Source organism: Triticum dicoccoides, chromosome 2B (assembly GCF_002162155.2).
Source record: "Triticum dicoccoides isolate Atlit2015 ecotype Zavitan chromosome 2B, WEW_v2.0, whole genome shotgun sequence".
NCBI lineage: Eukaryota > Viridiplantae > Streptophyta > Magnoliopsida > Poales > Poaceae > Triticum > Triticum dicoccoides.
Window position 1 is genome coordinate 716,831,439 of NC_041383.1, and position 16,047 is coordinate 716,847,485.

The 16,047-nt window shown below is 43.7% G+C and overlaps 1 protein-coding gene and 1 pseudogene across 1 annotated transcript; both read right to left on the bottom strand.

The window, feature by feature from the left end:
• Positions 1–8,691: 8,691 nt before the first annotated feature.
• Positions 8,692–10,703, bottom strand: LOC119368458. Its single transcript, XM_037633711.1, has 2 exons — positions 10,269–10,703; positions 8,692–8,968 (listed from the first exon to the last, which is right to left on the bottom strand). Exons 1-2 carry the CDS (start codon positions 10,648–10,650, stop codon positions 8,961–8,963), a joined length of 390 nt encoding a protein of 129 aa, XP_037489608.1. The 5' UTR covers positions 10,651–10,703; the 3' UTR covers positions 8,692–8,960.
• Positions 10,704–10,928: 225 nt separating this feature from the next.
• LOC119365817 lies at positions 10,929–13,953 on the bottom strand (annotated as a pseudogene).
• Positions 13,954–16,047: the final 2,094 nt, after the last annotated feature.

A 16,047-nucleotide genomic window follows, 5' to 3' on the forward strand; every position in this document is an offset into this window, starting at 1 on the left:
ATATGTGATGTATGAGATTGATCATGTTCTTGTAATAGGATTCACGACTTGCATGTCGATGAGTATGACAACCGGCAGGAGCCATAGGAGTTGTCTTTATTTTTTGTATGACCTGCGTGTCATTGAAGAACGCCATGTAAACTACTTTACTTTTTTGCTAAACGCGTTAGTCATAGAAGTAGAAGTAGTCGTTGGCGTGACAACTTCATGAAGACACGATGATGGAGATCATGATGATGGAGATCATGGTGTCAAGCCGGTGACAAGATGATCATGGAGCCCCGAAGATGAAGATCAAAGGAGCTATATGATATTGGCCATATCATGTCACTACTCTATTTGATTGCATGTGATGTTTATCATGTTTATGCATCTTGTTTACTTAGGACGACGGTAGTAAATAAGATGATCCCTTACAAAATTTCAAGAAGTGTTCTCCCCTAACTGTGCACCGTTGCTACAGTTCGTCTCTTCTAAGCACCACGTGATGATCGGGTGTGATGGATTCTTACGTTCACATACAACGGGTGTAAGACAGTTTTACACAGCGAAAACACTTAGGGTTAACTTGACGAGCCTAGCATGTGCAGACATGGCCTCGGAACACGGAGACCGAAAGGTCGAGCATGAGTCGTATAGTAGATACGATCAACATGAAGATGTTCACCGACGTTAACTAGTCCGTCTCACGTGATGATCGGACACGGCCTAGTTGACTCGGATCATGTAATCACTTAGATGACTAGAGGGATGTCTATCTGAGTGGGAGTTCATAAGATGAACTCAATTATCCTGAACATAGTCAAAAGACCTTTTGCAAATTATGTCGTAGCTCACGCTATAGTTCTACTGTTTTAGATATGTTCCTAGAGAAAATATAGTTGAAAGTTGAAAGTAGCAATTATGCAGACAGTAGATAGCTTATGTCCTTAATGCACCACTTAGTGTGCTAAACCCCAAACGTCGTTTGTGGATGTTTCGAACATCGAACATACACGTTTTGATAACTACGTGATAGTTCAGTTAAATGGTTTAAGTAGAGGCACCAAAGACGTTTTCGAAACGTCGCGGAACATATGAGATGTTTCGAGGGCTGAAATTGGGATTTCAGGCTCGTGCCCATGTCAAGAGGTATAAAACCTCCGACTATTTTCTTAGCCTGCAAACTAAGGGAGAAAAGCTCAATCGTTGAGCTTGTGCTCATATTGTCTGAGTACAACAATCACTTGAATTGAGTGGGAGTTGATCTTCCAAATGAGATAGTGATGTTTCTCCAAAGTCATTGCCACCAAGCTGCTAGAGCTTCGTGATGAACTATAACATATCAAGGATAGATATGATGATCCTTTGAAGTATTCGCGATGTTTGACACCGCGAAAGTAGAAATCAAGAAGGAGCATCAATTGTTGATGGTTGGTGAAACCACTAGTTTCAAGAAGGGCAAGGGAAAGAAGGGATACTTCATGAAACGGCAAATCAGCTGCTGCACCAATGAAGAAACCCGAGGTTGAACCCAAACCCGAGACTAAGTGCTTCTGTAATAAGGGGAACAACCACTGGAGCAGGATTACCCTAGATACTTGGTAGATGAGAAGGCTGGCAAGGTCGATAGAAGTATATTGGATATACATTATGTTAATGTGTACTTTACTAGTACTCCTAGTAGCACCAGGGTATTAGATACCGGTTCGGTTGCTAAGTGTTAGTAACTCGAAATAAAAGCTACGGAATAAATGGAGACTAGCTAAAGGTGAGCTGACGATATATGTTGGAAGTGTTTCCAAGGTTGATATGATCAAGCATCGCACGCTCCCTCTACCACCGAGATTGGTGTTTGCGTTGAGCATAGACATGATTGGATTATGTCTATCGCAATACGGTTATTCATTTAAGGAGAATAATGGTTACTCTGTTTATTTGAATAATACCTTCAATGGTCTTACACTGAAAATGAATGGTTTATTGAATCTCGATCATAGGGATACACATTTTCATGCCAAAAGATATAAGATAGTAATGATAGTACCACTTACTTGTGGCACTGCCATGTAAGTCATAATGGTATAAAACGCATGAGGAAGCTCCATGTTGATGGATCTTTGGACTCACTCGTTTTTGAAAAGTTTGAGACATGCGAACCATGTCTATTGGTGTATATGCATGAAGAAACTCCATGCAAATGGACCGTTTGGACTCACTTGATTTTGAATCACTTGAGATATGCAAATCATACCACATGGGCAAGATGACTGAAAAGCCTCGTTTTCAGTAAGATGGAACAAGATAGCAACTTGTTGGAAGTAACACATTTTGATGTGTCCAATCCAATGAGTGCTGAGGCATGCAGTGAATATCGTTATGTTCTTACTTCACAGATGATTCGAGTAGATGTTGAGAATATTTACTTGATGAAACACAAGTCTGAATTATTGAATGGTTCAAGTAATTTCAGAGTGAAGTAGAAGATCATTGTGACAAGAGGATAAAATGTCTATGATACGATCATAGAGATGAATATCTGAGTTACGAGTTTTGGCACACAATTAAGACATTGTGGAAATTGTTTCGCAATTAATACCGCCTAGAACACCATAGTGTGATGGTGTGTCTGAACATCATAACTGCACCCTATTGGATATGATGCATACCATGATGTCTCTTATCGAATTACCACTATCGTTCATGGGTTAGGCATTAGAGACAACCACATTCACTTTAAATAGGGCACCACGTAATTCCGTTGAGACGACACCGTTTAGAGAAACCTAAGTTGTCGTTTCTTAAAAGTTTGGGGCTGCGACGCTTATATGAAAAGTTTCAGGTTGATAAGCTCGAACCCAAAGCGGATAAAATGCATCTTCATAGGAAACCCAAAACAGTTGGGTATACCTCCTAATTCAGATCCAAAAGCAATATGAATTGTTTCTACAATCGGGTCCTTTCTCGAGGAAAGGTTTCTCTCGAAAGAATTGAGTGGGAGGATGGTGGAGACTTGATGAGGTTATTGAACCGTCTCTTCAACTAGTGTGTGACAGGGCACAGGGAGTTATTCCTGTGGCACCTACACCAATTGAAGTAGAAGCTTATGATATTGATCATGAAGTTTCGGATCAAATCACTGCCGTACCTCGTAGGGTGACAAGGATACATACTACTTCAGAGTGGTACGGTAATCCTGTCTTGAAAGTCATGTTGCTAGACAACAATGAACCTACGAGCTATGGAGAAGCAATGGTGGGCCCGGATTCCGATAAATGGCTTGAGGCCATAAAATCCAAGAACGGATCCATGGACTTTGGTGGACTTGCCCGATGATCGGCAAGCCATTAAGATAAATGGATCTTTAAGAAGAAGACGGACGTGGATGGTAATGTCACCGTCCATGAAGCTCGACTTGTGGCGAAAAGTTTTTCACAAGTTCAAGGAGTTGACTACGATGAGATTTTCTCATCCGTAGCGATGCTTAAGTCCGTCGGATTCATGTTAGCATTAGCTGCATTTATGAAATCTGGCAGATGGATGTCAAGGCAAGTTTCCTTACTAGTTTTCGTAAGGAAAGGTTGTATGCAATACAATCAGAAAAGTTTTGTCGATCCTAAGGATGCTAAAAGGTATGCTAGCTCCAGCGATCCTTTTAAGGACTGGAGTAAGCATCTCGGAGTTGGAATGTATGCTTTGATGATGATCAAAGATTTTGGGTTTGTACAAAGTTTATGAGAAACTTGTATTTCCAAAGAAGTGAGTGGGAGCACTATAGAATTTCTGATGAGTATATGTTGTTGACATATTGATGATCAGAGATGATGTAGAATTTCTGGAAAGCATATAGGGTTATTTTGAAAGTGTTTTTCAATAGAAAGCCTGGATTAAGCTACTTGAACATTGAGCATCAAGATCTATAAGGATAGATCAAAATGCTTAATAATACTTTCAAATGAGCACATACCTTGACATGATCTTGAAGGTGTTCAAGATGGACCAGTCAAGGAAGGAGTTCTTGCCTGAGTTGTAAGGTACGAAGTTAAGACTTAAAGCTCGACCACGGCAGAATAGAAAGAAAGGACGAAGGTCGTCCCCTATGCTTAAGACGTAGGCTCTTCAGTATGCTATGCTGTGTACCGCACCTGAAGTGTGCCTTGCCATGAGTCAGTCAAGGGGTACAAGAGTGATCCAAGAATGGCTCACAGGACAGCGGTCAAAGTTATCCTTAGTAACTAGTGGACTAAGGAATTTTCTCGATTATGGAGGTGGTAAAAGAGTTCGTCGTAAAGGTTACGTCGATGCAAGCTTAACACCTATCCGGATAGCTCTAAGTAGAGATACCGGATACGTATTATGGGGCAACAATTTAGAATAGCTCCAAGTGGAACAGTTATTTGGAATAGCTCCAAATAGAGCGGGGTAGCTGCATCTAGGAGATGACATATAGATTTGTAAAGCACACACGGATCTGAAAGGTTCAGACCCGTTGACTAAAACCTCTCTCACAAGCAACATGATCAAACATAAAACTCATTGAGTGTTAATCACATAGTGATGTGAACTAGACTACTGATTCTAGTAAACTCTTGGGTGTTAGTCACATGGCGATGTGACCTGTGAGTGTTAATCACATGGCGATGTGAACTAGATTATTGACTCTAGTGCAAGTGGGAGACTGTTGGAAATATGCCCTAGAGGCAATAATAAAAGTATTATTATTATATTTCCTTGTTCATGATAATTGTCTTTTATTCATGCTATAACTGTATTATCCGGAAATCGTAATACACGTGTGAATACATAGACCACAATATGTCCCTAGTGAGCCTCTAGTTGACTAGCTCGTTGTGATCAACAGATAGTCATGGTTTCCTGGCTATGGACATTGGATGTCGTTGATAACGGGATCACATCATTAGGAGAATGATGTGATGGACAAGACCCAATCCTAAGACTAGCACAATAGATCGTGTAGTTCATTTGCTAGAGCTTTGCCAATGTCAAGTATCTCTTCCTTTGACCATGAGATCGTGTAACTCCTGGATACCGTAGGAGTGCTTTGGGTGTATCAAACGTCACAACGTAACTGGGTGACTATAAAGGTGCACTACAGGTATCTCCGAAAGTATCTATTGTTTTATGCGGATCGAGACTGGGATTTGTCACTCCGTGTAAACGGAGAGGTATCTCTGGGCCCACTCGGTAGGACATCATCATATGCGCAATGTGACCAAGGAGTTGATCACGGGATGATGTGTTACGGAAAGAGTAAAGTGACTTGCCGGTAACGAGATTGAACAAGGTATTGGATACCGACGATCGAATCTCGGGCAAGTAACATACCGATAGACAAAGGGAATTGAATACGGGATTGATTAAGTCCTTGACATCGTGGTTCATCCGATGAGATCATCGTGGAACATGTGGGAGCCAACATGGGTATCCAGATCCCGCTGTTGGTTATTGACCGGAGAACGTCTCGGTCATGTCTGCATGTCTCCCGAACCCGTAGGGTCTACACACTTAAGGTTCGATGACACTAGGGTTATAAAGGAAGCTTGTATGTGGTTACCGAATGTTGTTCGGAGTCCCGGATGAGATCCCGGACGTCACGAGGAGTTCCGGAATGGTCCGGAGGTAAAGATTTATATATAGGAAGTCCTGTTTCGGCCATCGGGACAAGTTTTGGGGTCATCGGTATTGTACCGGGACCACCGGAAGGGTCCCGGGGGCCCACCGGGTGGGGCCACCTGCCCCGGGGGGCCACATGGGCTGTAGGGGGTGCGCCTTGGCCTACATGGGCCAAGGGCACCAGCCCCTAGAGGCCCATGCGCCAAGATAAAGGAAAAAGGGGAGAGTCCTAAAGGGGGAAGGCACCTCCGAGGTGCCTTGGGGAGGATGGACTCCTCCCCCCTCCTTAGCCGCACCCCTTTCTTGGAGTAGGGGGCAAGGCTGCGCCTCCCCCTTCTCCCCTGCCCCTATATATAGTGGAGGGGAGGGAGGGCATCCATACCTGAGCCCTTGGCGCCTCCCTCCCTCCCGTGACACCTCCTCCTCTCCCGTAGGTGCTTGGCGAAGCCCTGCAGGATTGCCACGCTCCTCCATCACCACCACGCCGTTGTGCTGCTGCTGGATGAAGTCTTCCTCAATCTCTCCCTCTCTCCTTGCTGGATCAAGGCGTGGGAGACGTCACCGGGCTGTACGTGTGTTGAACGCGGAGGTGCCGTCCGTTCGGCACTTGATCATCGGTGATCTGAATCACGACGAGTACGACTCCATCAACCCCGTTCACTTGAACGCTTCCGCTTAGCGATCTACAAGGGTATGTAGATGCACTCCTCCTTCTACTCGTTGCTGGTCTCTCCATAGAAAGATCTTGGTGTTACGTAGGAAATTTTTTTGAATTTCTGCTACGTTCCCCAACAAAAACAACAACAACAACAACAACAACAACAACAACAAAGCCTTTAGTCCCAAACAAGTTGGGGTAGGCTAGAGGTGAAACCCATAAGATCTCGCAACCAACTCATGGCTCTGGCACATGGATAGCAAGCTTCCACGCACCCCTGTCCATAGCTAGCTCTTTGTCGATACTCCAATCCTTTAGGTCTCTCTTAACGGACAAAGAAACAGAAAAACAAAGAAAGAAAAAATAAACAAAAAAAGAAAGAAAAACCAGTGAAAAACTGGTTCAAGAACCTTCTGGAAGGTTCTCAAAACCGGTCAGGAACCTTCCAGAAAATACCCAAAACCAGATACTATAGCGTGTGTACTATCTCGTAGTTGGGCCGACCCATCTTGATAGCTAGGTCGCTCGCCTCTGTGGGTTCGCTCGACTTTCTGCCGCAATGATCGTCCGTTAGGATATTCCCTTGCGGGGGAGTTCCTATGGATCGCATTCTGCGCTGCTTGAAAGCATATGACTAACCAGTTGACCTACTGACATTTGTTCATTACAATACACCGTTCCGTTAAAAAATTCAAACCCAAAACTTAAACATTTTTTATCAAACGGGAACATTTTTTCAATTTTTTAAGAATTTTGAGAAAACTTAATCATTTTTCAACACGCAATTTTTTTTTCGAGAAGCGGACATTTTCAAAATGGAACATGTTTTAAACTACCCAAAAAACTGAACAGGATTTGTTTTTCAAAAATAGGAACATTTTTCAAATTCCAAAACAAAATTTGGAAACGCAAATAAATTTTGAACACGTACAAATTTTTAATTTCCCAAATATTTTTTTGAAAACATGAAGGTTTTGGAATAATTTTTTAAAGCACGAACATTTTTTTAATCTTGAGAACAAATTTTTAAACGGAGAACAAATTTTGAAGCGCGGACAAATTTTTAAAACACTAACATTTTTTGAATTTTAAGAACAAATTTTCAAATGGAGAACAATTTAAAAAAATCCCGAACAAATTTGGATGCGTGATTTTTTTAATATGTGAACAAAAAATTGAAATCCGGTACATTTTCTGAATTTAGAAAGTTGTGAACTTTTTTGTGTAATGACAGCAATTTTTTGAAAACTGAACATTTTTCTAAAACATGGACGTTTTGGAATTTGTGAACAATTTTTTAAAGCACAAACATTTTTTGAATCTTGAGAACGAATTCCAAAAAGGAGAACAAATTTTGAAGCGTGAACAAAATTTTAATGCACGAACATTTTTTGAATCTTGAGAACAAATTTTGAAATGGAGAACAATTTTGGAAAATCCCTAACAAATTTGGAAGCATGATTTTTTTTGGAATACACGAACAAAAATTTGAAATCTAGTACATTTTCTGAATTTCAAAAGTTGCTGAACTTTTTTCTGTAATGAGAACATTTTTTCAAAAACTGAACATTTTGTTGGAAACATGAATAAAACTTGAATATTTTGAAAAAAGTTTGAAAAAAAGAGAAGGGAAGCAAAAGAAACAAAAACCAAAGAAAAAATTGTTGAGAAGAGAAATTAACTTGAAAAGGAAAACTGGAAGAAAACAAAAAAAGTAACGAAAAGAAAAGGAAAAAGAACCAGAAAAAGGAAGAAGAAAAACAAATAGAAAGGCTAAAAAAGAAAAATAAAAGGAAAAATAAAAAACCGGTTCAGGAACCTTTTAGATAGTTCCCAAAACCAGTAACAACCGGCTGGGAACGCTCTAGAAGGTTCCCGAAACCAGAACCTGTAAGTACGTTAAAGATGGGCCGGCTCAAATCGCTCGCTAGTGGGCATCCCTTGTGCGATTCGTCGACAGTTTGACGCAATATGCGTCAAATAGGATTTTCCGACTGGCGGCGCTTCGCACAAGGGTGCCAAACTAACGGCCCGCCTAGGCAATGAACCCCGTGATGCGAACAAAAAGGAAGAACGACGCGCCCTAGGTTCGAAATCTTCGTTAGCGTACTCAACCAGTGGACCTGATGCCTTTCGTGAACGGTAAGCAGCGCCAACATTTAAGTAGTGACACCAACACTGAGTGACACTCGCGTGTAAAAATTCCTAAAAGTGTTGGTCCAGCAGGGATTCGAACTCGGCCCCTCCTGATAGTAAACAGTGGTACATAAGCATTGAAACACGTATTTTTGGTCTCTAAAATTGCAGCATGGCTTATAAGAAATGCTAGGGCACACAACATTTAGAGTACTCTGAAAATTTTCCTTTGTTTTTACGTTTCACTATTAGCCTTTGTTTTTAAGTTTCAGTAAGTCCAACAATGTTTCTGTTAATTTCTTCTTTGAATAAATGTATTACTGATCGAGTGTTTCAGAACTTTAGAACACTTGTTTGTCCTGTAATTTCAAACACAACAGATCATGTTTAATTAACCACCATATCAGCAAATTGTGCTTCATAGACAAACATTATAGACTATCAAGATGAATGTAGCATCGCCATTACCTGTTTAGGCAGACCATTTCAACCATGGATTGTGGTTGCAATTATTTGACAAGCTTCAGCGCTAGAATCTGCAACCACATCTGGCTCATTGTCCTGGAAATGAAGAATTGAGTCACTTTATTATCTGTGAAACAAGATACAGAATTGATCAACAATTATCCTTAGGCTTGCTGTGAACATGCATGAGCTATAACACAGCAGTCCCCCACTTAAGCAGCAAGGAGTAGAGCAAACAATCTTGAACATCATGTCAATAAACTGAAAATGTTCAAGGTACTGCAGTAAACTGAATCAATGTCGTTTTATCAATGTTGTTTCAAGCAGACAAAGGAGTTTCAAGTAAACTGAAAATGTTCAAGGTAATGCAGTAAACTGAATCAACAACAACTACTCCCAACTCTAAATTTTGACAGTAAGAATAAGAAAGAAAATTCAGTGAGTAAATAAGATTGCAGAATAAGAATAAGAACAGGGGCTTGAGGATGTTCCAATTATTTAAGTGAAGAACTGCGAATTTGTTATGGTAGATACTCCCAACTCTGAATTATGGGCAGAATCATGAGATGACGAGAAAGGTTATAGAGGGGCAGAATCATTGGCATCAGAAGAAAAATAAATCGAGGGGCAGTTTTGTACAGGCTATAGAGGTTAATGATAGCTGTGGTGTTACCGACAAAATTACTGGAGTGTAACGAATCTTGCTAATAATCCTTAGCAAGACAATAATCTTTAGCACTTGAAAACTCTTTGCAGAAAACAAAAATTATCTTGGAAAGTGTCCACGGAATTTCAGTCGGAGCCATCTCCTTTTCAAAAACATCATGAATCCAAAATCTAGGAGACAGATTTTAGAGAATTGCTAATATTCCTGGGACAGTAGCAGCATGGGCTAATCTAAGCTTTATTTCACACTTAACTGCCTGATGTGACTGCACGAGGCACTGTTGTTGCATTTTATCACTAGGCAAATGTTCTCTGCAAACATCATTCATTCTTCTGGTTTTTCTCTGCAGGAGCAACATAAAAGAGGCGAAGACGCCGAAGAACCAAAGATATCGGTAGCCAAAGCCTTCAAAGCGCAGGGAGAGGTAGCTTTAGAAGATCACTACTGCTTTCTTTCAGGAGAGATGGAAATGTTGCTGTCGCTGTACCAACCGTTAGCTTAGACAACAGTAAGGCGTAAGCAAGCCCTGCACTGGGATGATGATTTGCTTGGCCATCTTATGGGGAAAGTATATACAGGGAGAAGCTCTTAAACTTTGTTGCTTGTAAGTAAGCCACATTTCGATAGCAAATCATTGATCAGGAAATATCAACCTACTCCTAAAATTCTGAACTTTGGAGTAAAAAGTTACAGTAATGAACATGTTACAGTAATGGACAAAGACTGAACCTGCAATCCCAAAATGTTGTCCCTTCCATTGATTCTGGAGAAAAAAGGAAGCGATTGCAGCTTCACCTGGGCACGACTCGTGCACGGGCGGAAGCTCCGGCCGCCGGCAGCCGCGGGGAAGAACGAGGCGGTGGTTGTGCGTAGGCGCCGGCTTCGCTCTGCTCTGCCTGTCACAACCGCCGTGTCCGCTCCCGCGCTTGGAGAAGCCGACCTTGTCGAGGCCCAGCTCCGGCTCGCCGGTGCTCCAGTACGCTCCCTCTGCTCCGGCACGCTCCCGCTCGCCGCAGATCGACACAAAATCGGCACTTGACGGAGGGGAACGAGGCAGTAGCGCGGCGTGGGGGAAACAAGGCGGCGGCAAGGGAGGGGGAGCGGGAAGCATGGGGCGTCGCCGGTGTGGGGGAGAGGAGAATGAGGAAAAAGAAGGGGGGACTGCGGGTTGTCGGGAAAACCCAAAAATGCCCTGTTGACGGACGGAGGGAATAGATGATGTTGCTTTTGGCTTCTTTTATAAATGTGGACTCAAGATCCATGTTTTTTGAAAACTTGGGGATGTGAGGGGAATTGAGGGGATTTGGTGGAAGGAAGGGATTCACCAAATCCTCCCGTATCCCTGCCTCCCAAAACCTCTCAAATCCCGGGAAACCAAAATTCTAAAGCAACAATTAATCATAATATAATCCCAATGTCCACCTACTTTAAATTCACAGTTCCAAGGCAAGGTGCATACAAGTTCACAGAGTTCACAGAAAACCAAGAGGATCATAGAAGTTCACTTTCACTAGCTGGTGCAATGGGAGTCTACCAAAATAAAGTACAAGTTGACTTGTGAGAATTCACAGAACCAAGAGGATCATACAAGTTCACTTGTCACTAGCTGACCAGCTGGTGCAATGAGAGTCTACCACAATAAAGTACCAAGTTGACTTCATAGCAAAAAATAGTGGGGAACGGCATCAGAAAGAGAGAGCACAGCATCTGGTACTGATTACTTCCTTTTGATCGATGGTTTCCTCTTGATCAATGAGACGTGTAGCAGAGACTACATGCCTAATTCCAACCGGTTTCATGCTCTTCCTGGGTGTTTTCTCAGTCTCAACCTCCACTGCTGTGATCCATAACGTATTATGGTGGTCACGGTGCTTGATTTGCAAACCTATATATACAAAGAACATTAGAGGTGATGGCAAGAACATTAGAGGTGATGGCATCTTTCATGAAATGCAAGAGAGAGAGAGAGAGAGAGAGAGAGAGAGAGAGAGAGAGAGAGATTCACCTTGCACCACCCAAAACAAGATGGCACCCGAGTTGACATCTTTGCCAGCATAATCCAAACACATCCTTTCAGTCTTCCAATTTTCACTTTCCCATGAGAGTGGCAAAAATATTGGGATATCTAGGTACACACAATGATCTTCATCAACTAGTTCATAAGCAGCAAGCCCTTTTCCTGAGCATGTGTAGATAAAACCATCCACAAATACACATTTGCCATTTAGAAAGCGGTATCTAGACATATCCCTTGGCAGGTATTTTCCCCATGGAGCCCAAGGCATAACAAGATGCCACTTCTTGGAATCCAGGTCAAAGTGAAAACAAGAACATGTGAGAGTATCACAGACTACAAAGGAATTATCACTCACTACTACATATCCGGACAGCTCAACCTTCCTGTCAAGAATATTAGAGTGATCTGTCATGCAGCGCACCCATGAGATGGATCCAGGAGGACAAACAAGGAAGGCCTTACGGTAAACTTGGAGAGTTTCAGTAAGAGCAAGAGTTGTCCTACCAACTTGGATAACCATGACAAAAGGATCAATAGGAGAAACAGGCCGCCGTGCTTGCAAATCTAAATGCTCACATCTGGTGTCCAGGTTAAGCACATCCATGCCATCTTTTAGGAACGAGACAGCATGTAGTTTTGAGTCAAGGAGAAAAAAATGCCTCGGACCACAATCATCTCCATGTACAATGTAATGTGGCTTGAGAGGAGTCGCTATTCCTAACCTTGAACTCAGATCTGGACTCAGATCCATGAGACTTGTTTTATAGATAAATGATTGTGAACCAGCTTGGCAGATGATAAACAAGAGCTCATTGTCCATATGTGGCTTCACATAGGGAGCAGGAGGACCTGGTGGTAAAAGATGCCTGCATGCAAGAAGCAAAATATGTGTGTCATGCACAAGAAACTTGAAATAAGATATCTAAGCTAAGCTCAAGCTTGCGGAACAAGACCTGCAAGGATCATGAAGCACTTCCTCTTCATGGACTTCCTCTGCATCATGAACTTCATGGACTTGATGACGCACCTTGTCATCCTTATACTCTCTAAGTGATTGATTGGTGGACACAAGATTAATATTAATTTGTAAGCAAGATGACCAACATGAATGAATGGATTAATGGTCAAAATAAATACATGGCTTTAGTGGACGGAGAAACTTACTGGAGAAAGGAGAATTCAAATTCATTGATGTCTTTCATGGGTAACATGTCCACCTGGCGGGAGGTGGAGTGCAGGACCTTGATATGGGAGGGGTCAGGACCAAGGTGGAAGGTGGTGATAATGGCGTGTAGGTGGTCTGGCCAGCATGGGAGCCCCACACTCATCAAGACAGAGCACATGACCCCAGAGCCCAGATGGGTGAGGAAGCCATGGGCTGTGCTTCTGTCAACATAAGGAAATATAATGTCCACAGGGGGATCCATCTTCAGACTTCCCTCTTCATATCCCAGCTTGTATGCATAGATCGCATCTTTGCGGAGCATGTAGATGGCATTGCTTTCTTGTGCATAGAGGCCACGGCCAAGGATAGGGACGTAGTCCTTGGCGTCTGAGGTTTGGGTTACCTTGGTCCAGCCCAAGTCAGCGGAGGAACAGTTGAAAGTGAAGAAAAGGCCGTTTTGGAGGGAGAGCAGGATGAGGGTGCTCCCCTCACGGCCATGGCCAGGGAGCACCGCGTAGCCCTGGAGGAAGTCAGGACCCCATATGCTCCCACGGTAGGGCTCGAATTTGCAAAGTTGGACCAAGGGGATCCCGACCTGCTCCCAATGTTGTGTGGCTGCGCCCTCTTCCTCTTCAATGACCAGGCGTTGTACTCGGATGCAGTAACTGGTGCAAGAAGAGTAGGTGGCGGACACGGCCCATATGTGGCCGTCGGCGGAGATGGGCATGCACCGGCCACGCATGCTTGGATCCAGCGGGGGAAGCGCTACTTCGGCCGGCGGTTCCTCCTCGGCCGGCAGCAGCAGCTGCAGGCCGTCGGCTTGCGCATTCTCGACCAGCTGCAGGAGGCAGAGCGAGCGGCCGTCAGGAGCCAGGGTTGCGCTGGCGCCCGAGCTGCACCCCTGCCGCTTCTTGAGGTCGTGGAAGACCTGGATATCGTCGTCGCTCCGACCTGAGATCCGCCCGGATCTCGCCACGTGAAAACGGTGGACGCGTAGGGCGCCGCTCTTGACGCCGACGAGCAGCGACCAGGCGGGGCTCTCGTCGGCGTTGGAGGGAATGTCCACGAAATTATTGCCGAATTTGACCTCAATGAAGGGGTCGGAGGGGTCAGGATAGGAGCGCTCCCTCTCCCTCTCCCTCTCCTCCGCCGCCCCCATCTTCCCCTCCGCTTTCCCCTCCTCAGCCGCCGCCATCTTCGGGTTAGGGTTAGGGATTTGGGGACAAGTGGGGCGACTAAATCCAGGGTGCTCGAAACACGGGTGTTTGCTTGGTGCTGCAGTATGAACCGTGCCACCACCAGCCACACCAGTTGGGCCGGCCCAACTTTTGCTGCTGGATTTTAGGGCAACTGGGCTCCGGCCACGTCCGTTTTGGGGTAAACGGACACAAAATGCGGCCCAATGCGTGGGAATAAAAGGGGACAAATGTCGGTTTTCGGTCCGCTTTTGACCCATTCCCCGCCTAAATTTGGGCCGTCTTTGCGTCCAAACGGACACGCGCGAACGGGTGCGGCGTGTGCCCTTGTCCTCCCCTGGCCCGCCCATCAGGGACACAACGCCCCTTTTTCTATCCTCCCATATGCCTTCCTCCCCGCCCCACTTTCCCCCACCTTAGGGCGCGGGGTTAGAACCAGTCGTCAAGCTTGGCTCGGTCCTTGCCGTTGGAATGGAACTTGCCCATTCTAAGGCCTCTGGTTGGGCCAAGGTGACTGCCGAGGATCTTGGAGAACGCATCCAAGCTTTTGTGATAGCTATGGCAGAGCTCGTGGGTGTCGATAAGGTCGAGAGGGGTGGAGTTCCATAGGGGGAACCACCGCCGGAAAAGGATGGTTGTCCGCGCGCCCATATTTGATTGGGAGGAGGGAGGTGATGACTGTCAACATATCATCGGGGAGGTTGCTGATGAAGTCTAGGCCTGCTGGAGTCGCTTGTGGTTCTTGCTCGCCCCGCCTCCGCTTGTTGGCAGCCCTGTTCTCCACCTCCGGAGTCTCCTTGTCAGCGGCGCTTTCTGATAGAAGTGGGAGTACAGGGAATATTTAGTTTAAACAGGGTAATAGAAAAGTGTATTGGCAACTAGAAGTTATTAGGTAGGAATATAGTAAGAAAATGAAATAACAATTGGTTGCTTAAATACTACACAATTCATTTGATATTGCTGGGTAAGTCAACATGCAGATACTTGAAAAGAAAAGTTACTTCGAACAAAGTCTGAACGGATGATATCGTCGGGGAAGTTAGCATATATCTCATGACCAAACCCTTTTATGTGCAGTGCAATTATAGTGCCAACTTTCAGTACATAAAACTTAGAAATTTCTTTCCAAAGGCCAGTGCCAAAATAGGAGTCACCACGCTCATCAAGTCCTGTAGCAGCAACGATTGTAAATTCATGGTTTGTGTTCGGTATGACATCCTTGCAGTCTTAATTTATGTAAAGGGAAAGATTGTGCACTACATATTCTGTTGCATAGCAAGGGACGCGCTGCAGAAAATGATAGGATTGTTAGGATTTTATAATTTTTTTGAATTTTTGAGCTCCGAAATGTATCTCATATTTGAAACAATATATTGAGAAAATTGCGAAGCAAGAGCATCTAAGAACTTATGTGAACGAAGCATCAACCTCCAGGCACAAACATATCACACAAAAAATTATATGAAAAATAACATTACATGTGACAGGTACCAGATCGTTCCTGGATCTTGTTTTGCATTGCCGATGTTGATAAGGGATTAGATGTTGTCTTATGAAGAAATATATGGAGTAGTAAAAACATACATATATCCATCACCATAGGAGTACGTCCTTCAGCTGGACCAGCCTGCCAGCCCACGCACGTGACGAGACGTCGCTGCAAGACCCACCAGGTGTTGCAGATAACGGTTGCATAGAGGGGGGAGAGTTGGTAATAACGGCAACAAGATAATGGTAACAATCGGCGAAGTTTAATGAAACATGAAACGGTTCTGAAATTTTTTGTACTGTCTTTCTATACAAAAATTTTGTTTTTCCTAATTTTCTCAGAATTTTTAGAGTTACAGAAATATGGTGGATTTTCAAATCTTTACAGACTGTCATGTTTTCACATATTTTTTTTGAATTTTATGTTTTCACAGATTGATGTTATAGCTTCATTATTTGCGTATGTTTGAATTCTTGTTGATGCCTCCTTGACTTGGGGCCATAGAATTGTGATAGCATACAGTGGGTAATGTTTGTTTATAATTATACAATAATGTTGCAGCAGTACATGATGGGATTTCATTGCCATTTTCACTAACCCCGCCACTAAAAGTTCGTTTAAGTTTTGTGTGGATGAAGTGT

Bases quoted from the DNA above. Each gene is read 5' to 3' on its own strand.
- LOC119368458 (XM_037633711.1), bottom strand. From the start codon at position 10,650: ATGCTTCCCGCTCCCCCTCCCTTGCCGCCGCCTTGTTTCCCCCACGCC.